Below are 24509 nucleotides of genomic sequence, written 5' to 3' on the forward strand. Positions count from 1 at the left end.
GCCTGTTACTGTCTACCAGTCATGGCACAAAATTCAGGTTCAGAAGAATGCCACTGGTTATTCAGGAATGTGAACAGAAGTAGGCAGTAACTCTCTTATACTGCATGTGACTCTCCTAGAAGGATCCCGCAGGCCATTCTGGAAAAAAGAAGGCTAAATTAGAAAGCCATTAGGTCAGTAAGACTCCTGGGTTCGTCTTCCTCTTAACAGCACAATCCTATGCATGTCTACTCAGGAGTAAGTCCCACTGAACTTGATGGGCCTTATTTCTAGGAGTGTATAGAATTGCAGCCTAATGCAGTGCTGTATTTTAAATGACAATGTAATTCTAGAATTATGTATTTTTTCTTAGCGTATTTTTAACTCCAAAGTGCCCCTTGTAAATCAGCACTGTACATCTTTAATCAATGTGCACTTTTGTGTGTGGGTGTGTATGTGTGTCAAGTAGCAGTCTTGGTTTGAGAATGAAGACATTTCACAAACCTCTCTGTTTTCATTGTAAAATGTTGAACAGCATGAATGTGTGTTGCCAATGTTTTCTCTGAGCTAGAGCATCAAAGACCACATGCTTTGCGTGCCAAAGATCAAACCCCTGGTATTTTTATGTAGTTCTGGGACATTAAAGGACCACTCACCATCAGTCTAGATTAGTGTTTTTCAAACTTGGCAACTTTAAATTGTGCGGACTTCAACTCCCAGAATTCCCCAGCCAGCATGCTGGCTGGGGAATTCTGGGAGTTGAAGTCCACACAACTTAAAGTTGCCAAGTTTGAAAAACACTGGCCTAGACCAATCTACTAACCTTCAGGTATGTTGCACTATAAATCCAGAGGTGATGGGAAATATAGTCTAACATACCTAGAGGGTACCAGATTGGAGAAAACTGCTTCAAATACAGAACTAGATAGATTGGTCTGGCTCAGGATACTGCAGACATGTTAGAAATTTTCCCCATTGGGTTCAGCAAGTTAGGAAAGTAAAGATGATACACATATCAAAAAAGGAAAAAAAAGCAAGATAGCTCCACACATTGATTTTACCACAGAATATTGCCAGAAACAATTTTATTTACACAAGGACAAACATTGCAACATCTTACAAAATACTCAACTGAAAATTGTATTCGGAGCGAGATAGACAGAAAGCAGGAAAAAAAAAATCTACAGATACTCCCCACTTCTGGGGCATCTTGCCATATCATGGGTAGGGGGGCTGTTTAGAAGGGGGGGAGACAAAAAAGTCCCAATTCCCCTCCACAATAACCATCCCCATGACAGTTTAATACTGGCGTGAAATTGGAGCTGTAGCACATAGTTGTTCCATGCTGGTGTCCTAAGGACTAATGGCTTTTCAAAGTAGTTGCTACTCTTGGCCAGAACTTACTTTCTTTTTTTCTTTCTTTCTCCCTCCCCCCCAAGAAAACTCAAGATGAAAAATAATATGAAAACAATGGTTCATGGACATTTTCTTGCCCCCACCCCACATAAACAAGAGATGGAAACAGCGATGTAGGTGCAACAAAGTCTACAAGTGGAACCCATCATTTCCCAATTGTAAGCTTTATGGAACACATTGATCAATATATTTAGCTGTAGTCTTTTTTGCTCTAGGTGGAGAGATTTGTATAATTGCAACGGTAGATTTTTGTGTCGTTTATTATAATTATGAATCTGTTAGGTGGAAAAAATGGTGGTGGAGAGCAATACATTTTTATATCTACGCTACTGGATAATTAGCTTGGCCCACTGAATGTAAGCTGCATCTGTATAGAAACTGATGTAATGGAAATTGAAAAGCCTACAGTGTATTCCAGGGGAGAGACTGTTTCCAGCAATCCTGGTAATGCACACTCAAGCCCATGGGTTACCCTATGGCATGCACAAGTGGGAGCCGGAAGGTACTAGGTCCTTACATAGGCACAGGCATACAGATGGAAGCCAGCATTCAGCCTGCTGCAGATCTCTAGGACTGTATAACAACTTCCCATAAATCAAATGCAGCAACACTTGTTAAGATGTGTACATGAATGTGCAAATAAAGGAAATACCTGCATCTCCAGTGTGGACAAACAGGAAGAGTATCAGCATTTTTAAGGAGTAGTTCATTCTACAACAGGTGGGGAATCTTCCAGAGAGTTGGTGTTACAACTCCCATCAGCTTTAGCCTCTGTTAGGCTTACAACTCACAGAATTTCTCTCCCAGTTATCCTTGGCAGCTAGAGCTAATAGGAGCTGGAATCCAACAACATTTAGAAGGCCAAAATTTCTCATGTCACAGGACTTTAGGTACAGCACCACAGAAATGCCTGTGATAAACATTATCTGTGTCAAGCCAATGAAATGTCTTGAAAATTCAGAAATGCTCACTGGGATGGCTCCTAATGGCTCTTACTGTTTTCAGTACAACTTAGGCTACAATCCTATTTATTTGTTTTATTTATTTATCAAATTTGTCACCGCGATCCTATTTACATTTACTGGGGAGTAAGCCCTATTTAACTCAACAGTGTTTCCTTCTCTGTAGACATGCATAGGATTGTGCTGATCTACTGTATTCAGCCTATTATGATGAAAGCCATAGACAAAATATTTGGCCCTCCCTGAATGCAGCAATGAAGACTATGTCTCAGCTTTGCCCAAGAAGAAAAGGGCCATGTTATAGTTTAATTGAAGAAACCACCCCATAGAAGAGAAATGTAATCTACCATGGACTATGAACCTGATGTGAAATTATGGGATGGGATGGCTGGTACTGAAGATGGATACCTTTTGACAATTGGAAAAGAGCAACAGCAGACCACCTGACTAGTAGCAACCATTCCCCTCTTAGCAGAAAGGCCTTTCCCAATCTGGTGCCTTCCAAACATGTTGGATTTCAGTTCTCATAATGAGTATGAGTAGACCTGAGTAGGCCATGCTAGCTGAAAAATTATGAGAACTAATGTTCAATAAATCTGGAAGTCCCAGGTTAAAAAGGCTGCTTTTCATGACTGAGTTACACCTGAGTGCTCTACATTTGGCTAAGCATAATTTAAGGGTTAGTACAGATGTACCAAAGCAAAAATGACAGGTACTTTTTGAGTGCCTGAAAAGTTGCTGATCCCTGCAGTAGGCCATGAATCACATTACAAACCACAGTGGCTTTCTTCCCACACTGCATTCAACCAAGACCACAACACAACTTAGTACAATGTGTGAATTGAGTCACTGCATGAATGGCAAAGGCACTTGCTTACAATTCTGTTGACAGCAAACAGAAGACTGCACAGTGCATGCTACTGAATTACAGAGGTGATGTGGAGAGATGGAAGCGCAGTGATGTGTCCTACCCAGGTCTTAAGAGTTCTATCTTTAGCAGAACAAATAGTTTTTGTTCTGCTGCTTCCCCATTTGGGGCAAGGGCGGGGGAGAGATGGACAGACTGGCTAACTGGTAACCATGACACCATTCTTTAATGTAGCCCATTCTGAACCTGATGTCTTCTAGTCTAGAGATGATGGGAACTGAAGTCTAACACATATGCAGAATATCCAGTAGGAGAAGGCAGCTGTAACATAATTAATGCTAAAGATGGTACCCTACATCTCATCCAGCTACCTTTCCTAGCAAAGATATAATTTGCTGCTTCTCATTTCCCATGCAATTTGATTTTCCTCACTATTCCTCACTACCAAATGTATACTTGTATACAGTATATGGATTTTTTTTAAGTAATGAAATTCAGAAATGGTAAGAGCTAAATGATAAGGACCACTACATGCCTTCTGTATTAAGTGGCCCAGCTTGATCTTTGGATACTTTTAACTATCCAAAATATAGCACGATGGAGGAGGGTTTGATTTCTATCCCATCTAATACAAATCATAACATTCACTTAAGTTTCACTTTATTTCCCCCAGATCTGATTATAGCAGAGTTGTTAGCAGATTTAACGGCAAATGTTTCTTTATGTGCATTAACAATTCTATCAATAGCATATATGACTTTCTCCTGTCCTTCACGTTTTGAACAGATTCCCAACCCCACCTTATTTTGGGAGGCGGGTTGCAAAATCTGACTTGTTCCTATTGTTAACTTCTTGATGTCACAGTCTTTAGTGGACAGAAATCTGCATAGCCTTCCCCCAAAAGGAGACAAGACAGCCTTGGGAAAGATATAAATGGGGAAGAGGCATTCAGACTGCCCTAATATAGCAGAACAGGATGGCTTACGATCACACTAGTACCTAAAATCAACAGAGGCCCATTCCTGACTATATTGTCTTTCCAAGCACAGATTACTTGTTGCTGTATCCAGGAAACACAACTTATGGGAACAGTTGTGTAAGATTACTGCTTGGGAAAAGATAATATCTTTCCCCAACCTAGGCATCCAAATAACCAAAAACACTCTAAAGTAGGATTGCAAGCAGCAATAGCAGCTGATGTCTATATCTGCCTCTCTTATATCCCACAGGAAAGCTACTGCTTGATTTATGTGCTTCCAAGCTGATCCATTACAATGAGCAACAGAAGGTTTACACTTCTGTGCTTCTGCTGTGCTTCTACATAGATACTACAGTACCTAACAGTGGTCAGGCTGCCACAAGTAGATCTTGATGGGACAAAGTGTGCATTACCAAGGTGATGGAGGAGGTCTCCATCCCTCCCTCCTTCCCCAACCAGAAGGCTTTTGGCTAATGTGGTGATGAAAAGAAGCTATCTTCAGGCATGCATTGTGTTTGATAAATCAGGACAACAAACAGTATTGAAATGGTGGTCTTCTTGCCACAGAAGGAGAACAGGAAGGAAAAGATAACATAGCATTGTCAAGACACAACCTTCCACGCATCATGAATATAAGAATAATTATCTTATAGGAAAACCTGGAAAGGAGTATCACTCACACGTGCGCACCTTGGAACATTTGGGCGGACTAAACCTGAACAAATGCAGGAATCCTTAAAACAGACCCTGGCAAGGTTACCATACGTGCAGCTAAAAATATGTCACAGCCTTACATTCTACACAACTACCCCCTCCCTGATGCCTCCCCCTCCCACACACAGTTTAGAAATCCCACTGCCCTGAATTAGTGAAAACAGTATCAAGACCCACCTTTTCCCTTGTTTCATTATCCCTGCTAGCAACTTTCCAAAGGAAAGAAGAGTTGGTACGAGTTAAAAAAATACTATTAAATAATACATCTGTAATAAAATTATATACCTTTTTTCTTTAAATCCATTTCTTTTAAAAGCTAAAATTGTTCTATGTTTCTATTTTTTTCCCTTTTTTGGCTGGTGAAGTAATAGCAAAGAATTCTCTCCTTTTTCTTTTGCTTTGTTTTTTCTTTATGAATGGACAAACTTTCATCAAAACAGAGTTTGTACAAGTGGTACAAGAAATCAACTTATTTACAATAAATGACAAGGAGTCTTTCAAACAATGACAGAGTAGAGAAGGAGGAAGAAAAATAGCGGGGAAAAAAAAGAATGTCAAGAAAGCATTGGTCATGAAACAGTCAACATATGCAAAACCTTTGTTACAAAAGGGATTTTATGACACAGTGTGATCCAGCTAAGGAGGTCCATCCTTGTAAATAGGTTTGCACGCATATATCGCATATACCGCTTGACAGATTGAGAACTGCAGGCATAAATAGGACACATAATTCAGATGTGCAAATCAAAGCACAGCTGAGTGATGGTGCAGTCACACAGAACTGCATTGTGTTGAAAGTGTGTTGATGCTCATCCACAATGATCCCCAGGCCAGTGAGATATTCATGATTTGTTTGAACACGCCTGGTGCAGGATCAGGGCCAAAACATGCATTGGGGCTGGGGATAATATGTGATTCCTTTCCGTGTTTATGTAGGATAATTGTTAACTAGGTTGGTAAACGAAGAAGGGATAGGAATGGGGAGGGATGGTGGAAAAATGAACTCACAGAGAAATTAAGGCATTAACAAAAATGACTTAAAGGCACACTTTTTCCCCTTTCTCTTCACCTTGGGGGCATTTTCTAGAGCTTAATCCAGACCTATACAAATTGAGGAACAGTTTAGAGCTGAGATGAATAAAGAAAAAGATTTAGGCAACAAAGGTAGTATTAAATCCAAATATTTGTGAATCTATTTTGGGGGTGGGGAAGAGAAGAAAAACGTTATAAACTGCTAAGTCAGGGGAAGGGTATTTGAAAATTCGGTGAGGGAGGGGATTTTCAACTCCAACTCAATGTACAAATAACCCAGGAGAGAGGAATGCCATTTCAGGATCAGATTCAGGAAGAGGTGAAGTGGGCAAGTCTGGCTCAATGCAAGAGGCAATATGGGTGGGCTGCCTAGGATAGCAGAACCCCTGGGGCTGCAGCATAGGGAAGTTCTCCTGCCCTAGATTCTAAAATGCAAGGGGCAGCTGTGGGTCCCTTTGTTCAGACTGCAATCCATTTCTCTCTCCTTCCAAACAAGTGAATGGGGCAAAACCTACATATTCACTTGGATGGAGGAGAGAAAAGGAGATGAAACTGAATTGCAAGAGTTGGAGATGGCCATTTAGGTCATTGAATCCAACCCCTTGCTCAGGACAGACATCCAGATTAAAGCATCCTTGACGGATGGCTATCCGCTGGATCACTGGAGAAAAATTACTTGAGGAGGAAAACACCTCTTTGCCCCTCCTACTAGATGGGCGTATGAGAGACAGAGAGAGACAGAAAATATTTTTTCTCCTCAAGCGGCAAAATGACTTTGCCAGTCCTAAGAAGGGGACAGGTTTAGTGTCCAAGGGAGGGATGTGAGGGAGGGAATGATATCTAAGAAAGGAATAATGGAGATGTCCATGTGAAAGCCCCCCACCAGTCCCCTCACAAATCTCCAAAGAGTCAGGACAAAATGGTGATGCTGGTGAGAACAAATGCGAGGAGACTGACGCGATCACGCACACACACGCGCGCGCACACACACACAGGCTCATTTTGTCCAGTGCAACTCTTTTTTTCCTTTTTTTTTCTTTTTAATAGATAAAAAATAATAATTTTGTTGTTGGTTTAACGAACTCACAAATGACCAATTAAACCCACAGAGTGACAGCTACACAAATTGAAGTCTTGGCACTTCACAACACCGGTTCAGCCTCCATTGGCTCTTCGACTGGTCTGTGGAAAGAAGGAAAAAGAAGGCAAAGGGATGCTGGTTAATGGTCTTCCGCTGATGCAGAGGTCAACACAGCTGTTGGCTGTGCTGTTGATCAGAGAATGCTCAAGGGCTGTTCTGATCATAATAGGGGCACTACCAGTTGAAAGCCTTTGTTCTGGGTGGAGGAGAGGCCCAATGACAGCCGGGGGGGGGAAGGGACACAATCTAGCGCCTTCCAGATGTGCTCTGACCACTGTATACTCATCCTAGTTTCTGACAGATTGAGGACCAACAAACCACACTAAAGACTAAGGCAGTGTTTCTCAACCTCAGCAACTTTAAGATGCATGGACTTCAACTCCAGCTAGGAGCTGAAGTCCACGCATCTTAAAGTTGCTGAGCTTGAGATACACAGGACTAAGGACAGTGAATTCTGCTTCTTTCAACACAGGACTGTACAGAGAGAGGAAATCATCTCTATTAGGAAGTGTTTTATTTCAAGTCCTAATTCTGAGTCAGACAACTACTTCGTTTCTAACCATATCTGTCTGTGTTTTCTGGCACATCTGCAGAATCTGCCCTTTTAGTCTCTTTCTGAACCAGGACTATGAATGCCCTTAAAAGGAGGAGGGAGTGATGGGCTGCACTCTCTTCCTGAGAGGTGAACTTTTTTATCTTTTCATTTGACAAAACCAAGGTGATGACACTAAGCTCCAGCAAGGCCTTTTGTTACTTTTGCTACAACAGAGCAACAGCTTTTCTCAGAATGCTAAAAGATAATAACAACAGTCAATTGCAAAAGGCAGCTTTATTTGGCACAGCTTACATCCTGCGATGATACCTTTAATATCATTAAACAACAACATCTGCCTATCCCAGGTTTTTGGGAAGGACTCGATAGGTAGACAAAAATGCCAAATCCAGTCTGAACATCTGGCTGACTGTGAGATCAACCATAACAGATTAAACTTGTATGCTGCCTGACTCTCAACAACTGTGGGTGGCTCACAACAATCAAACAAAGAAATTACAATAAAATCAGCAAAACAAAAAATAAAGATAAAAGATGGCAAGCGCAATGAAGCAAAGGGTCTCACTCTCCCTCGCTAAAGGCCTAGGTGAAGAGCCAGGTCTTCACGGCTCCTCTAAACAACAGCACAGTGGGGACTATCCAGATCTTGGGGGGAACCTCATTCCACAAGGCAGGCACTACTACAGAGAAGGCACCCTTCTGAGGTCCCAAGAGATGACATTGTTTAATCGAAGTAACCCTGAGCACACCAACCCTGCAGGATCAAATTGGCCAGGAAAATGTTATAGGAGACAGGTCCCTCAAGTAACCAGGCCCTATGGTATGTAGGGCTTTATAGGTAGTAACTAGCACCTTGAATTGTGCCTGGAAGCAAACCAGCAAACAGTGCAGCTCATGAGGCAGAGTCGCTACAGGGGCATACCAAGGCATGCCCATTACTGCCCATTACTGCTGAATTCTAGACCAACTGAAGTTTCTGGATGTTTCAAGGGCAGCCTCATGTTGAGCACATCGCAGTAGTTAAGCTGCCAGATGACTGGGGTATGAGTGACTGTCTGAAGGGCCCCCTGACCAAGGAAAGGGTGCAACTGGTGGACCAGAATATCAATTTTTGTCTTGAGGACCATTGTCATTCAGTTCCTGCCAGCCCCAATCAGCATAGCCAGTGGGCAGGGATGATGGCAGTTGCAGTGCAAAATAATTCCACTAATTCTGAAAATTTAATGAATTAGGCATTCCACTAATTCTCAAATTAATTAATGGGTGGACAGCTCTGCACTCCATTTGGGGTTCCACAAGGTTTGGCTCTCTTTCCCCTGCTCTTTAACATCTCTGTGAAATCACTGAGAGAGAGAAAATATAAATATAAATATATATATAAAATAAAAAACTTTATTAAAACATTTTCAAAATATACATAAAAGCTAAAAAGATTGAAACAAAGAAGCCTACAAAGAAAAAGAAACAGAACTAAAAAGGTGTGAAAAAACACAAAACAAACTACTACAAAATGACTTCTGACTTTCTACAACAAAGATATACATAAATCAGTATCAATCTCTTACTCCAATTCATATTATAGTAAACATTATTTCTATAAAGCATTTAGATTCTCATTATTACATTCCCTTCTAAAACAAGATTACCCTCCCAATTAAAGAAAACCATATACAGTTGTAATCGAAATTATTCCAGTCCCATTGCAAATCAGGTTGATTGTCAAAATGTACAGACTTTCAGCTGCTTGCAATGAACAAATCAAAAGCAATTGAAATAGCTCAACACAATGAATGCTTCAAGTGGTGTCCCCAAATTCAACTGAAAATGCAACTTGAATGACTTCTCCAGTCTCAAAATTATTCAACCCCCTGAATAGAATCCATCACAACAGCACACATACAGTATGCAAAACAGGTGTTGTCTCAAGCACACCCGATGCAACTAATCAAGGGCTTCATTAGTTGCACCAGGTGTACCTGAGCTGGAACACATGAAATACCTGAACTGGCTAGGTCAGATCTCCTGTGGATGTGGGCTGCTTCAAATCCTTCTGTCTCTTCATGTAATCCCAGACAGACTCGATGGTGTGGAGATCAGGGCTCGGTGGGGGCCAAACCATCACTTCCAGGACTCCTTGTTCTTCTTTACACTGAAGATAGTTCTTAATGACATTGGCTGTATGTTTGGGGTTGTCCTGCTGCAGAATAAATTTGGGGCCAATCACATGCCTCCCTGATGGCATGGCATGATGGGTAAGTATCTGCCTGTATTTCCCAGCATTGAGGACACCATTGATCCTGACCAAATCTCCAACTCCATTTGCAGAAATGCAGCCCCAAACTTGCAAGGAACCTCTACCATGCTTCACTGTTGCCTGCAGACACTCATTATTGTACCGTTCTCCAGCCCTTCAGTGAACAAACTGCCTCCTGCGACAGCCAAATATTTCAAATTTGGACTCATCGGTCCAGAGCACCTACTGCCATTTTTCTGCACCCCAGTTCCTATGTTTTCGTGCATAGTTGAATCACATAGCCTTGTTTCCGTGTTGGAGGTATGGCTTTTTGGCTGCAATTCTTCCATGAAGACCACTTTTGGCCAGACTTCTCCAGACAGTAGATAGGTGTACCTGGGTCCCACTGGTTTCTGCCAGTTCTGTGCTGATGGCACTGCTGGACATCTTCCAATGTTGTAGAGAAGCAAGCATGATGTGTCTTTCATCTGCTTCATTAAGTTTCCTTGGCCGACCACTGCTACGGTCCTCAACATTGCCTGTTTCTTTGTGCTTCTCAAAAAAGCTTGAACAGCACATCTTGAAACCCCAGTCCGCTTTGAAATTTTTGCCTGGGAGAGACCTTGCTGATGCAGTGTAACTAACTTGTGTCTTGTTGCTGTGCTCAGTCTTGCCATGGTGCATGACCTGTGACATGAAACTGTCTTCCACAACCTCACCTTAGTAGCAGATTTTGGCTGTTCCTCACCCAGTTTTAAGCCTCCTACACAGCTGTTTCTGTTTCAGTTAATGACTGTGTTTCAACCTACATATGAAATTGATTATCATTAGCACCTGCTTGGTATAATTTGTTAATCATACACCTGACTCTAATCCTACAAGATCCCTGACTTTGTGCAAGTGTACAAAGTGTGCAAGTGTAAGAATTGATGCTGTTTTGAAGCCAAAGGGTGGTCATACCAAATGTTGATTTGATTTGGATTTCTCTTCTGCTCGCTCACTTTCAATTTTGTAAATTGATAAACATAAACAATTACAATATATATTTTTGAAAGCATTCTTACTTTACAGCATTTTTTCACACCTGCCTAAAACTTTTGCACAGTACTTTATATTCCTCAAAAATCACTTTAATAGAAAAAGCTGTCATGAGTACTGATGGTGAGCAGGAGGGGGCCCCTATCCAGGGGGGAAAACGCATGCGTAGTACTGAGGAGTTAAGCAGCCATTCAAAGAGACACAGGTCAGACCCGCCTTAACCTTTGGGGTTTATCTGTCTGGGTTTTTCCCACGCTTCTTCAGTTTGTTAGGATTTTCTGTCTAATGTAGCAGTAATAAAGTACTAGAGACCTATTCCTTGTCTCAGCGTGGTTCCTGACTGTTAGGACAAAAGCAAAACAAAACACATATTTATCACAAATTTGATAAATAAAAATAAATAAAAAATCCTTTAAATCTCAATTTAACAAATTATATATAAAAAGCCCAATTACCAAGTTAATAATTTTCAAAAATAACGAGAGTCACCAAGAGATTCCACATTTCTTTGTTGTAGAAAGCCTCTCTTTGGTAAAATTCAAACAAAAAAACCTTGGTGCTATAGAAATTGGGTGGGCAGCTTTAAGGTCTGTTTTGGCTTCAGAGTGGCTTGGGAAGAAGATTGTGAGAATCCAGCCAGCCTCTGACTCAGAAAACAAAACTCTTTCTGAGGCAGAGGAGGAAATAGAAACTTACTGGGCTGAAACCAGGAAAGCGAAACCCAGAGATGAGTCAGCAGCATTGGAAGGGTTACAGGCACTGATTGGCCAATATTCGGAGGAGGATTTGAATCCTCCAATCAGCATGTGCCAACGGCGGGAAGAAAAGTGAAGGAGAAGGTAGCCCGACTGGCAGCAGAAGGGTCCAGGTGCACGAAGGATTGGCATAAAAGGCAGACACGCAAAGAGCAAGCTGCTGGAGACAACTGATCCTACAAGCCTGCAGCTTCCACAGAAGAGTCCTTACCAGTGTTGGAGACATCTGTTAACGAAGAGGGATCAGCGCCAGTATTCTCCACCGAAGAGGACTTGAATCCTGCGTCTGCTGCTACCAAGGATCTTCTCGCCAAGCCCAGCAATCCCAGTCTCGCATCCAACCTCGGACCTTCGCGGTCACCTGGTATGCGTTCCAGGCGTGCTTCCCATCCTGTTTCAAGGTTCCAGCCATGTCCAGAGTCTCCGGTTCAGTCTCATCGTGCCTTATGTCTGCAGCCTTGCCTTGAGCTTTTGGTGCAGCCTGGCAATGCTTCTAGCTCACAGCTTAGTTCCAGGTCTCCAGTACGGACTCAGTGTGCCCTTGACCTCCAGTCTTGCTGTGGATCTCTGGTCCAGCTCAGCCACACTTTGGTTGCTCAACTTTGTTCAGGAGTTTCATAGCTATCTTGTTGTGCATCAGATTTGCAACCTTGTCTGGAATCTGTGGTCCAGTTCTGCCGTGCCTCAAGTCTCTTGCCTAGCCCAGAGTCTTCAGCCGAGTCTAGCCTTGCTCCTAGTCCTCAGCCTTGCTCCGAGTTCCTAGTTCCAAGTATCCAGTCTAGTCCAGAGTCTTCAGCCAAGTCTAGCCTTGCTCCTAGTCCTCAGCCTTGCTCTGAGTTCTTAGTCCAGAGTATCCAGCCTAGTCCAGTGCCTCCAGCCAAGCCTAGCCTTGCCTTGAGTTTTCAGCCTTGTTCTGAGTCTCCAGTTCCAAGTATGCAGTCCAGCCCAAGTCATCGAGTCCAGTCCAGTTCGGTCATGCTTAGTTCGAGTGGTGTTCCAGTTCAAGGTCAATCGATTCCAGTACCAGTAGCGCCATGTGCTCCAGCTTCTCTCAGCCTTCCAGCCTCCTTCACAGAATCTTACTCTACTGCCTTGCTGCCAACTTCTGCAATCTTGCTGGTTTCATTGTTGCTGCCTAGTTGGTCCTGATTGAAACCAGTTCCTTCTTGATTTTAAGGACTTATTTATTGTAAATAATTAATAAAGAGTATTTTTGATAGTTAACCTGCCTGGCCGCCTCTAAGTCTGACCAGGACAAAGACGGCCCTGCCTCCCAGCTGATCGCTTACCAGTTGATCGTGAGACGCCGTTTTGCAGTCTTCCGGCTTTGACCAGCTATCTGGAGAACACATGAGGTTATTCCTGGGGTTCTCCTTAATCCGGAGAATGCTTCTGAGCTCCAAGGAAGCCTGCCTGAGCCCAAGAAAAAATGCCGCTCTAACAGGTCAGTCCACAGACAGCGGAAAAAAACAGCTAAGCTTCCATTGGTCCCCACCAGAAGTCACTGAGAGAATATATCTATAGGTTGTGATTAGGCATCAAAAGTATAATATAATGATGATTCCTGTTTATCCTTGGCCAGGCTCGAGGAACAGTACAAATCCTGACTGGTGCCTGGAGGCTGAGGGCGACTGAAGAGGATGAACAAATTAAAACTGAATCCTAGTAAGATGGAGCTACTGCTTGTCTGAAAACAATCTGGCTCTCTGTTAGAGCCTGTGCTGGCACTCCCCTGAAGAAACAGATCCACAACTTGGGGGTTGTCTTGAGTTCACATGCACTGTTCATCAGGTTGCATCTGAAGACTCACTAGAAACTGCAGTTGGTACAGAATCTGGCTTCCCCTGTGATGGTGGATGGGAATTGCCCCAGCCATGTGACACCAATTCTGTGAATGCTGCATTGGCCACCAATTGGTTTCTGAGAGTAATTCAAAATGCTGGCTCCTGAGTACCTTCAAGACTATCTCTCTGAATGGAATATAACTGTCTGTTGTGTTCAACCTGGTAGGAGATGCTTTAGGTCCCCTACTCATGTAAGATTGAAATGGGACATGGAGGCAGGCATTCTTCAGAGATTGCTCCTCTCCTTTGGAATAACTCCCCTGCCACTCCAAGATCCTGATGGCTACTATCCTCCTGTCAATTAAGAGGCTATTTCATAGGCTTTGGGAGTTTAACAATGCAACACCCTCACCTCAGAGGGTCTTGTTATTTGTTCAATTATCTGATTTACTTGTTATGGTTTTATGATGTTATAGTTTAATTTTGTATTTTTATGGCTATAAACCACTAACTCATTTTTTTTTAAATGGGAGCATAATAAATAAAGACATAAATGTCTATATTCTTGAATTCTGAAACATGCTGGGAATGTTTAAATAGCTACCACCATCTACCTGCTACTGCTTAGTAAGCCTGGATCTGGGGAGATGAGCAAATGAAAGGGCTGACATCAGAGAAGCGCACTGATACTGAGCTGGGCTCTGAGCAGCTATTGGGGGCAGTGGCTTGCTGAAATGCTTGGCTTTTGACAGCAGCCAAGGATGCCAGGTGAATTTAGGGGAAAAAGAGACAGTGATCATATGTTGCTTTTTGTTCCTATTATAAGGATTTCCATCTGGAACTCATGCTCCCCCTTTAGCCAATGTTACAGGTAGGACTGCAGAATTTTATCTGCATTTTCCTTCCTTCCTTCCTATCAGTACACAGATAGGCAGAAAGAGTTGTGTTTTCACTACAGCCTATCAAATTGGCTGTATGATGACAGGTTCACATAACAGCCTGATTGTTGTACTTGAAGTTACTGTGCCAACTGTATTCTTACAATGTTTAGGCATAATTTTAATAATTTTTTTGTCTGACATATTTCTTTTGTGAGATTAATGATTATAATAAATGTTGGTTGATAGGATCCAATGAATTACAACCAACTCACCTCACAGGGTTGTTGTTGGGAAAATAGGAGGAAGAAGTAGTATTAGGTATGTTCCCCGCCTTGAGTTATTTATAAAAAATAATAAAGGTAGAATAAAAATATCTTTAAAAATCTATAATCTTAGTACATTCTAAAGTAGTTGCAGGATAGCTTCCACATATTCAAGGTGAGAAAGGAGATGAAGATTTAGAAAATATTATAAACACGCAAAATAGTAGACCTGACCAGAGAGCATTGGTTCAGCTCAGAGACTAGGGGCTTTTCCAAGCTGTAGCCTTTGTCAGGGGCAATTGGTAAAGAAACCAAGCTGAGTCGGAAATGCAAATCTAGTTCATTTTATTGTTTCTACCATACGCAGAATCTTGCCAGGCTAAAGATTCCTTAACTGAGCTAAAGGGAAAAATACTCTTGGGAATCTAGGGCAGTGATAGTGTTTCTTCCTCAGCCCCCGCCCCCACCCTCTCCAAACTATGCAAGCTATGGGAACGTTTATCTGCCTGGAATGCACTCTCTACTCCCTTGTGTCCAAGCTCCATCACAGCCTTACGCTGTTTGATTCCTGTGCGTAAACCAGCTGGAAACAAAGACCTTTTCCAGACTTCAACCCCTTCTTCTATTCTGGCCATGGTGATGGCCTGGTCTGTCTGCGCTGTGCTTATCATGGCCAAATTGGTACATGCCTATGCTTCTTTATCACTCCCACCCATGCCAGGAAAGCAAGCGCTAATCACTTTCCTTTCCATGGGTGAGTCTTTGACGGTATGTGATTTCTGTTGATAAACCTTTTGTATGAGCCCCCCTCCACTGACTACCCCTCATACTTGATCCCAACTGATGCAGCCACCGGTGGACCAGTGAAAAAGAAAAAGGGGGGGGGGAAAGGAAAAAACCCCACAGTTTGACCATTATTGCTGTCACTTGAGATAGAAGGAGAAATAACCATACTTTTCTCTGCTTCAGCTGGTTAAAGCTGGAGGGGAGGGGACATTCCTGCCACAGTGCATGGTAGTCAACTGGAATGGAGGCATTTGCCTACAATAAAATGAAGCACACCAAGTGCACCAGATAGCAACTCTTGTGCCAAGACAAGTCAGAAAACATTTGGTTGATGCAAAGCAAGAAAAGACAGGCAGTGTTGTCTTCCTGATGGATCAGGGTGCATAGATGTTGTATATTCCTACCCTCAAGAAATAGTGGCACACACGTTGCTGGGGCAACCTGGTCAGGCAGATCAGACCTCAATCAAAACCCTCACAAACAGACACTTGTCATCTCCCAAAAGCAACCTACCGGACACCACAGTCTGCTTTTCCCTGCTCTGTGTCCACTGACAGTGATGCCATGGCATTGACTGTCTCTGCTTCTTCTGCCTCACCCTTCTGTGCCTCCAGCAAAGAGCAGCCAACAATTGCTGTAGAACTTTTCACCGAATTCCAGTGTTTGCCTGTGATACAAGTGCAAAGCATTAGGCTAGAAATGCCAGTACTTCGTTGAAGTTTTGGAGCTTCCTCCAGGACATCTACCTTTCTTCCTTTCCCAAACCATCATATTGTCAATGAAACCACTAACGTGACACCTTACTTCTTTCTGATCAATGACCGTAATAAAGTCTTTATTTGGAACACCTCTTGCTATAATCATGCCTATAATCAATCACTTGCTGTAATCATGTCTAAACAAATTAATTAAAATAAATGAGTAGCATTTCCAACATGTCTTGAGAAGAACCAGAAAGTTAGAATTAGCCAGTTAAGTGTAGCTTACAGAAGAGAAATTTCAGGGGTGCTCTCTTCTAGCATCTAAAGGTTGTTGGGCAGGTGGCAGAACAAACCTGATAAGTCAGAGGGCAGGACTAGGACAACTGGGTGGAAAGTGCAAGCAAGAGGATTTGTGCTAAAATTAGGAGAAACATAGAAACATCTAAACTACTGTCTCAGAAGGTAACGGGCTCTCCTTCTCTGGTATTTTAAGCAGATGCTGGAAGGCCATTTGTTTGGGCTACTGTAGCTGGTGATTCTGGACAACTGAACTGGCCTGTAAGTCATGTTTGAATCCTAAATTTTATGGCTCTGAATCGGGGTCAGCATCCCGGTCCAACTTAAACCCCCCTCGCCCGCCCTCTCCAAACCCCAAGTATGGTGAGATGTTGAAGTTTTTTATTTCAGATCACCAGCAAATTTTGCAACATTAATTTTAGATTATTTGAGGATGTTGCAGATGTCATGTTGGGTATAAGTGGAAACCTGGCTCTTATCAGCATGATGGTGCCAACCCCTGCTCTTTATACCAGCATGCTGGCTAGAGAATTCTGGGAATTGAAGTCCACACACCTTAAAGCTGCCAAGGTTGAGAAACACTGCTTTATACTATACAGCAATAACCCTATCCTGGATGTCAAATATATCACTGATTCAAGCTTTTCTTCAACAAATATCTTTTTTTTTTCCATGAGAAAATGCAACATCAAACACCAAGCCCATGCCCCAAAAACTTACTCTGGATTTCAATTACATTCTCCAATGTGGCTATGGCATTTGCATTGGGTTTTTGTTGCAACAGAGCTTGATCCAGCTGTTCCAACTGCAACAAAGGAAACTCAAGAGTTTAGTTTCTTGATTTCACATCTGGCTAGAAAGGAAAGATAGTTCAAATAAAGAGGCACACAAGAAAGGGGGGGGGGTTGAAAATGATTGAGGAAATGGCAACAAAAATGCCAGAACAAATTCTACTTCCATTTCCCACAAAGCCTTCAAGTACCATTCCATCCACTTAATGTTGTGAATATATGAACTGTGTTTCTATTTATGTTGGATTTACAACATTTGTTTTTTCTATTTCTATTTTTTTTCTTAATTCTCTGATTTTCAGTAATAAGGCACCTGTGGTTAAATGTAGCAGTCTGCATGTCTCTTTGTGCTCTGCCTCTAGTATTGGTATATATACACAGTTCACTAAGCCTTTATTATTTTGCAGCTGAAAATCATGGTCAGATTTACCAAGGAAAAATTAAACACTCTTAGGAGTATTTGCATTCTAAACAGTGGACTAGAAAAATGTCTAAATAAACAAACCATATTGTTTCATACATGTTATAAATGTATATTTTATTCTTTATTTTTTATTTATATTTCTATTATTTTTTTTACTGTATTTTACTTTTTGTATTATTGTGATGGTTTTAATCGATTGTTGTAAACTGCCCAGAGTCCTCCAATGGGAGGAGATGGGTGGGGATAAATTAGACAGATAGATAGACAGACAGGCAGGCAGGCCAAATGCCAAGTCATACAGTTTTAGATGCTACTTATGAATGAAGAATCTTGGACTATTAAAGCAGTAAAATATATTAGATATCATAAGAAAATAAATGTTGTGTATATTTGCTTTAACATTGCCATTTCCCCCCATAGCTTCCGTGTTTCTAGAAACTTAACATTTTTATGCTAACATCTCATAAACTCTGCACATCAATCTAAAATACTGTAGATCTACATTTTCCCATCTACCTGTGTTCACAACTCTTTCCCTTCCCTTCCTTTTCTTCCATAATTCTGACTATAAGAGACCTTCCTATTTATATTGCTCCATTTTCCATAATGGAAAATAGATATGTTGTCAAATTCAGGATGAGCCTTGCACAGACACCACTGAAGAGGTCAATAGTCAGTTGAGTGATTGTGTTCCTGTCATGGACCTGTTACTTCCTACAGGAGACTCCTTTTTAAGATACCCTATTAGAGGCTCATTTAGCTGACACACAGGAGAGAGCCTATATTTGGGCCTCACTCTGTGTTTAGAATATTTGTAAAGATGTTGCTCTTTTGCGAGGCTTTAAAAAGTGATTAATTTTTGTCTCGATTTTAATACTTTTAAATTACTATTTATTGAAATAATTTTAGCTACCTTGAGCATTTGCTTGAATAGAAAGATGGGCTATAAATTAAATAGTTAAATTTTAAAATGTATTCTTAATCAGAGACTGACATGCATTAATGTGTCAGGGCAGTTATGCTTTTATTCATCTTTCCCATCTAGCTCTAGCCAGTCGTCTTTGCAAAAGCATGGATAAAATCACAGCCAACCATCGCCTAGAATCTTTTGAGGTTTCCATTCCAAGCCCGATTGAGACTTTCCCAGGACCTACCTTTACGGACTACCTGTACTCACCTCAAGGCCAAGCAAGGCAGAGACACAGGCTTCAGAGGCATCACAGATGGCAGTCAGGTCATGACCACCTTCCAATGCTAAGACAACACGCCCATCTGCCAGTTTCATCAGTTGTTTGGTCAGGTGCCCAAAACCTACATGACCAAGAAGGAAACATGAATTAGTGTTTTGTGCTTTAGATTTCACATCGCTCTCCATCTTCTCTCTCTGCTAGAAATTGAAGGAAGTCATGGGTGTCTGTTGTGGGTGTAAAACAATATCCTCAGCATTTAAGAAAACAGTGATCAAGCTGTTTACAGCTTGGAAGTAGGGTAAACAGTCTCTAAGCCACTACCCAGGACTGTCTGTGCTCTGTTTTAATAATGTTTGCATGAGACATACACCTCAAAAGATCAAGGAGGTAGAGATAAATGATCTCCATGGAGAAATCATCAGAAATAAAAAGAGCTGCACCTCCAACTATTGTAGCAGCATCAAAACGCATGGACGGACTATAGCTCAGTAGCAGAGTATACAAGCTTTTCTTTGCACTGGCAATTAAATACTGGAAATCTTAAGCAAACTACTTTGAGCTTCACAGTGGAAGCTAATTGGGATATCAATGTCAGTATCACAATTTATGTCATATTATTTGTACCACTATAAATATATATGGTTTCTCCCAGGAGGTAAAGCTGTTCTTCTGTTGGAAGAAAACACTAGAAGAAAAGAAGTCTTGGGTTGCAAAAAATAAAAAAATAAAAATGGAACCTAGGAAAAGTATATACATAAATGGTGAAGGAAAAAAAACATAGAATTTAGTAGTAAGCCCTATGGCACTGTAGCCTACCAATAGGCTATCATTAGAGGCAATCTTCAAAACAAAACAATAAAAATATCAAGATAAAAGCATATCCAAAATAGTTGTTTTGGTGTATACCAGTGGACAATACCCAACAGTACTGAGCTGGAGTACAGTCCTATTTCACACCTTTCCCCACTAGTCTCTGAATAGTTTGCTCTATTTTTATACTGGGAAGGGACCCTCCCCCACATTCCTCACACTCACATTTGGCTGTGACGGAATATCCACCCAACGGGGACAAGTGTCCCTCAACAGCATCGAAGCCAGCAGAAACAAGGACCATATCTGGGGAGAACTCGTGGGCTATAGGCATCACCACAGTCCTGGAGGACACAAAATAGCTCTCAGATTTCTCTTAGAAAGAGGAGATAGGACAGCATTAACACTGGATCAACTGCAATGTATGGATCAGGAAAATTCCAGCCATTTCAGCCTTCCCATCTGAGTCTTTGTAACTTCCTCCACTGCACTTACTAAACTGAGCCACATATCTGTAGACAAGCCTTCTTCAACTTGGCCATTCAGAACTGTAACTTCCACAGTACATTATCAGCCTGCCTTTTGGCCACGATTGCTAGAAATTATAAGGCTTGTAATCCAACACAACTAGAGAGAACTGGGTTGAGGAAGGCTACTACAGGTTACGCAAGTCAGAGATGGGGAACGATCAGGGGATATCAGAAGGTTCCTCCTAATCGTATTAAACAATTTCTGGAGTGGGATCTATGTTAGTCTGTTGAAGCAAAACTAACAAGCAAATCTTGTAAGCTCTGAAACACCTTTCATGGCATAAAACAAGCTTTCTTGAATGAAAACAGTGGTCCACCAAAAAAAAAAAGTTATAAAATCTTTACAAGGCCAGCAATTCCATTAGGCCAAAGTGGTCATCTCAAGCATCAAAGGCTAAGAAGTGGCAGCAGAACAGAGTAGGAAGAGCTGTGGGACACACCACCTGTCTTAGGTCCCCTACTGCAGTGGTCTTCAAACATAGTGAAAAAATTGTCCCATTGCCAGAGCTGAAGTGGGAAGGAGGGCCAGCTTATTTTCATCTCATTAGGAGACTATCCAGTTGTTTGAGGTCCCTAAGACAATTTTGCCTCCTGGAAGTGTCGCCACAGAGGCCTTTACTAAGAGACAGGGGAAGAAATAAATTTGACAGGATTATGACTCTATTGTCATCATGTAACATTTACTTTGTTTACCTCACAACAGCTTACAAGGGATTTATGCAAAATTCCCTCTAGAGGCTGGGACAACTGAAGCTGTGTCCAAGGCCAATCTCCCCAGACTCTTTCATATACTGTAGCTGGAAAGGAGGGGAGGGAAATCATGGGAATTCACAAACTTTCTTTTGTGGCCTGCAGAGCCACAACCTGTAACACTGACTTTTAGCAGCAAATTGCTGAAAAGTGAATGTGGAATTTCCCATCACTTTTCAGCAGAAAACAAATACATCAAAAAGTGCATAAGTCTTAAGTCTTTAGATTTAATTCACCAAAATGATCATTAAAAAAAATCCTAGGGAGTATAACCTCTACTCATTGAAATCAGTGACAACCTAACTGCCCCAAACCCTGTCCCTGGGGCTGAACTGTGTCTGAAATATCATGAATCAGTTCCTGTTCCAGAATAATCATTTCCAAAAATGACAAGAGCCACCACTTGGAATGACCAGATTGGCACATTCCAGGAGAAAAACAGAATGTTCTGGGGCTTATCAAAACATTCCTTGTTGGGCCATAGAGCATTGCGCATTCTTATTTGCTGTGGATAGCAACCCTACCTGAAGGCCGTCAGATATTCCACATCACCAATAGGGGGATCCACTCCACCAGTCCAGGCAATGTTTACATTGTAACCTACACCCATCCCATTGCCAACCTGAAAGAAAGAAACCTCATGGATAACAAAAGCCCTCAGCCACAGGGTTTACCATTCAGAGAGCTGCCAAAATGGGGAAGGAAAGGTATATAGGTATAAATCCCAGAGAGGATGCTGCATGTTACTGGATTCTAGTGGGTAGCAATGAGCAGGACATCTGCTGGGAATTGCTCATTAATCTCAAAGTACAGCAGCGGGTAAAGAGATTAGTATAAAGGATGTACAGATTAGTATGAATTTGGTTTGGGTCAATGTTACATGCATTTAAGTATTGAACAGTTAGGGCACATTTTAAATAAACTATTTTTTAAAGGAAAATACCTCAAATGTTTGCAATTCACTCAGAACTTTGTCAAATATACATATTTTTGTAGATACTGTTCCCCAAAATACATTTTGTATGTAATTTTCTTAAATGTAACAGGGGGTTTTTGGTACACAATCTTTCAAACATCTACTTTTTCTGTACACACCTCTCTCTCCCACCCACCCCCCTTGCCCCTCATACATCTTCTGGATATAGTATATCCAGAAGAGTACAATGCTAGGAACAGCTAAGATACTGCACAGAACCCTCAAACTCCCAGGCCTCTGGTAGAGGATCCGAGGTTGAGGAAGACACATACCACCCATAGGGGTGAGAAGGGATTTCTTTTTTTAGTATATAATGTCAGAGATGCAAAATAATTGAGACCAATGTCGACAAACTTCATGAATTATGTTTATGCTGTGACAGAGTCTGTTTTGGAGGATCATCCTCATTTTTTTGCTTGTAAAGAAATGCATGGCAGATCTGTCTCCTATCAGAATTAATTCTGGAAATACCACCCTCTCAGAAAGTCAGCCGAGAACTGCCTGCCATCCTCCTTCCCAAGCTCCATTTGGACTGCAAAGGCTATGGCTTCTTCATAACAAGAGACTAATCAATGACTTCATTCTTCTCTTTCTTGAGATTCAAACTTTCTGCTGGACAAGCCTCTTCTGATTCTTTCCACAATTCTTCTATCCACTACAAAGCCACATAGTGTGAATACAGAGGGCCCTCCTTGCTAGTTCCAACAGAATTTTTTCACTACATACCTACTTCTCTTTCCTCCCTGTTTTTTTTCTTTCTTTCTTTCTTTTTCTGCTGAAGCAAGCAGTTGGCACCCAATTCAAGGTGGAGTTTTATCTCTCCCCTCGTATTTCTGGTACACTTTGGGATTTAAAAAATAATTCAGTTTTTACCTACAGATTCCAAGCTGGTTCCAGCTTCAGCATCTCTTGTTCTACAATCAGATTCAAGAAAATAAAGGAGCACACATACCTCTTCAGGAGCTCCACTGCCTGGGAAGAAATTGCCATTGTCATAGCGATGGAGGGAGATGTAGAGCACACTGGGATCACTGTAGAATGCCTGCTGGGTACCATTGCCGTGATGGATATCCTGCCAGCACAAAGTAGAACATAAGTAGACGAGTTAGCTTGGGGTCAGCAACATGGTGCATGCAGGCACCAAGGCACACACAGCTCTCTTCAATTATATTGGCGGACATTGCTTTTTTAAAAAATGCACCTTTGTAAACTCACAAAATCACCAAATCTCACAAGATTTTGGTATTTTCACGTGATAACTTGCAAGAGTTCAGACATGAATGCCAAAATCTCACAAGAGTTTAACATTCCCACACAAGATTATTCTGATGTTCTCACAGAAGTGTGCTAAATATTAGGCACCGTATCTCACTCTTTTAAAATAACTGTATGATGAATCTGAGCATCTGAAAAAGGTGCTGATGCCAAGGCCCAATTCAGGATAGAGATAGTATTCAAGGAGGACATTGGAAGATGATGTTGGAAGAGCTTCAGAAGAAATCCATGAGAGAGGACAAAGAGCCTAAAGCCAAATCTTATTAAGACAGTAAGTGACCACTGAAACAGAAAGAGAAAAAACCAGTTTGGCCTAGTGGTGAAGGTGCTGGGCTAGAAATCAGGAGGCTGTGAGTTCTAGTTCCGCCTTAGGCATGAAAGCCGGCTGGGTGACCTTGGGCCAGTCACTCTCTCTCAGCCCAACTCACCTCACAGGGTTGTTGTTGTGGGGAAAATAGGAGGAGGAAGGCATATTAGGTATGTTTGCCACCTTGAGTTATAAATAATAATAATAATAATAATAATAATAATAATAATAATAATAATAATAATAATAATGGCGGGATAAACATTAAAAGTTAAAAAAAAAAGCCTTACCCAATCCACAATGAGGATTTTACTGACGGCAAGTTTTTGTTGTAGAAGCTTAGCAGCAATGGCAACAGAGTTGAAGAAGCAGAAACCCCTAAACGAAATGAAAAAGAAGAACGGCATTATTGGACCAGGGCAGATGACACATGAGCAGCATAAGAACTGATATACTGTACCAGAATATGGCCCCCTTAAGCTCAACACTCTCCATTACAACAGGCAGCCAGATTTCATGGAGAAGGTCATGCTCATTGGTAGAGCATCTGTCCGATGTAAGATGATTCTAGAAGGTACTAGATTCAATATCTCATCTCTCCAATTAGTGCTGGGATAAAGGCTTGCCTAAAACCCTAGAATGCTCCAGCCACTAAATAAAGGAAAAAATGAATAAATGCTTCAGTTTGGTACCAAGTGGCATCTATTCTTATCTGACCTTTAAAAATGCTACTTATACTAAAAGGCACCATAGTATGCTATGAAAATGAATTTTCTAACCTAATTACCTTTTACAAATCCATCAATTTCCTATTTTAATCAGGGGACAGAACCAGAAATAAAGGCCAATCCCTTTTTTTAAAATCCTGTAATGTGATTCAATATTTTGAGTGATGCCAGCTGTACACTCTTGAGGAATTTGAAATAAAGATAGAACAAATAATTATTGATAAGTGCCCTCCATCACAGGTATTTGATGCTTATATGCTTACTGTTTTCAGACTGGAAGTCCTATTAATCTGTTGTAGCAAAACCAACTCTTGTAACAACAAAAAGATAAAATGGCATATTCTCA

General features: G+C 41.4%; 1 protein-coding gene across 7 annotated transcripts in view; it reads right to left on the reverse strand.

Annotated features, from left to right (window-relative positions):
• Window positions 1-1047: 1047 nt before the first annotated feature.
• Window positions 1048-24509, reverse strand: part of HDAC5 (histone deacetylase 5) — a 127123-nt gene continuing 103661 nt past the window's right edge. For all 7 annotated transcript variants that reach the window (XM_063300893.1, XM_063300890.1, XM_063300889.1 and 4 more), the window contains 8 exons: window positions 23726-23813; window positions 22806-22925; window positions 21402-21499; window positions 19823-19941; window positions 18775-18908; window positions 17103-17187; window positions 15898-16051; window positions 1048-7132 (listed from right to left, as the gene is read on the reverse strand). In XM_063300893.1, coding sequence (XP_063156963.1) covers window positions 7093-7132; window positions 15898-16051; window positions 17103-17187; window positions 18775-18908; window positions 19823-19941; window positions 21402-21499; window positions 22806-22925; window positions 23726-23813 — 838 coding nt within the window. In that variant the 3' untranslated portion in view covers window positions 1048-7092. The remainder of the gene's footprint in view (window positions 7133-15897; window positions 16052-17102; window positions 17188-18774; window positions 18909-19822; window positions 19942-21401; window positions 21500-22805; window positions 22926-23725; window positions 23814-24509) is intronic.

The sequence above is a fragment of the Candoia aspera genome, chromosome 4, assembly GCF_035149785.1.
Source record: "Candoia aspera isolate rCanAsp1 chromosome 4, rCanAsp1.hap2, whole genome shotgun sequence".
Taxonomy (NCBI): Eukaryota; Metazoa; Chordata; class Lepidosauria; order Squamata; family Boidae; genus Candoia; species Candoia aspera.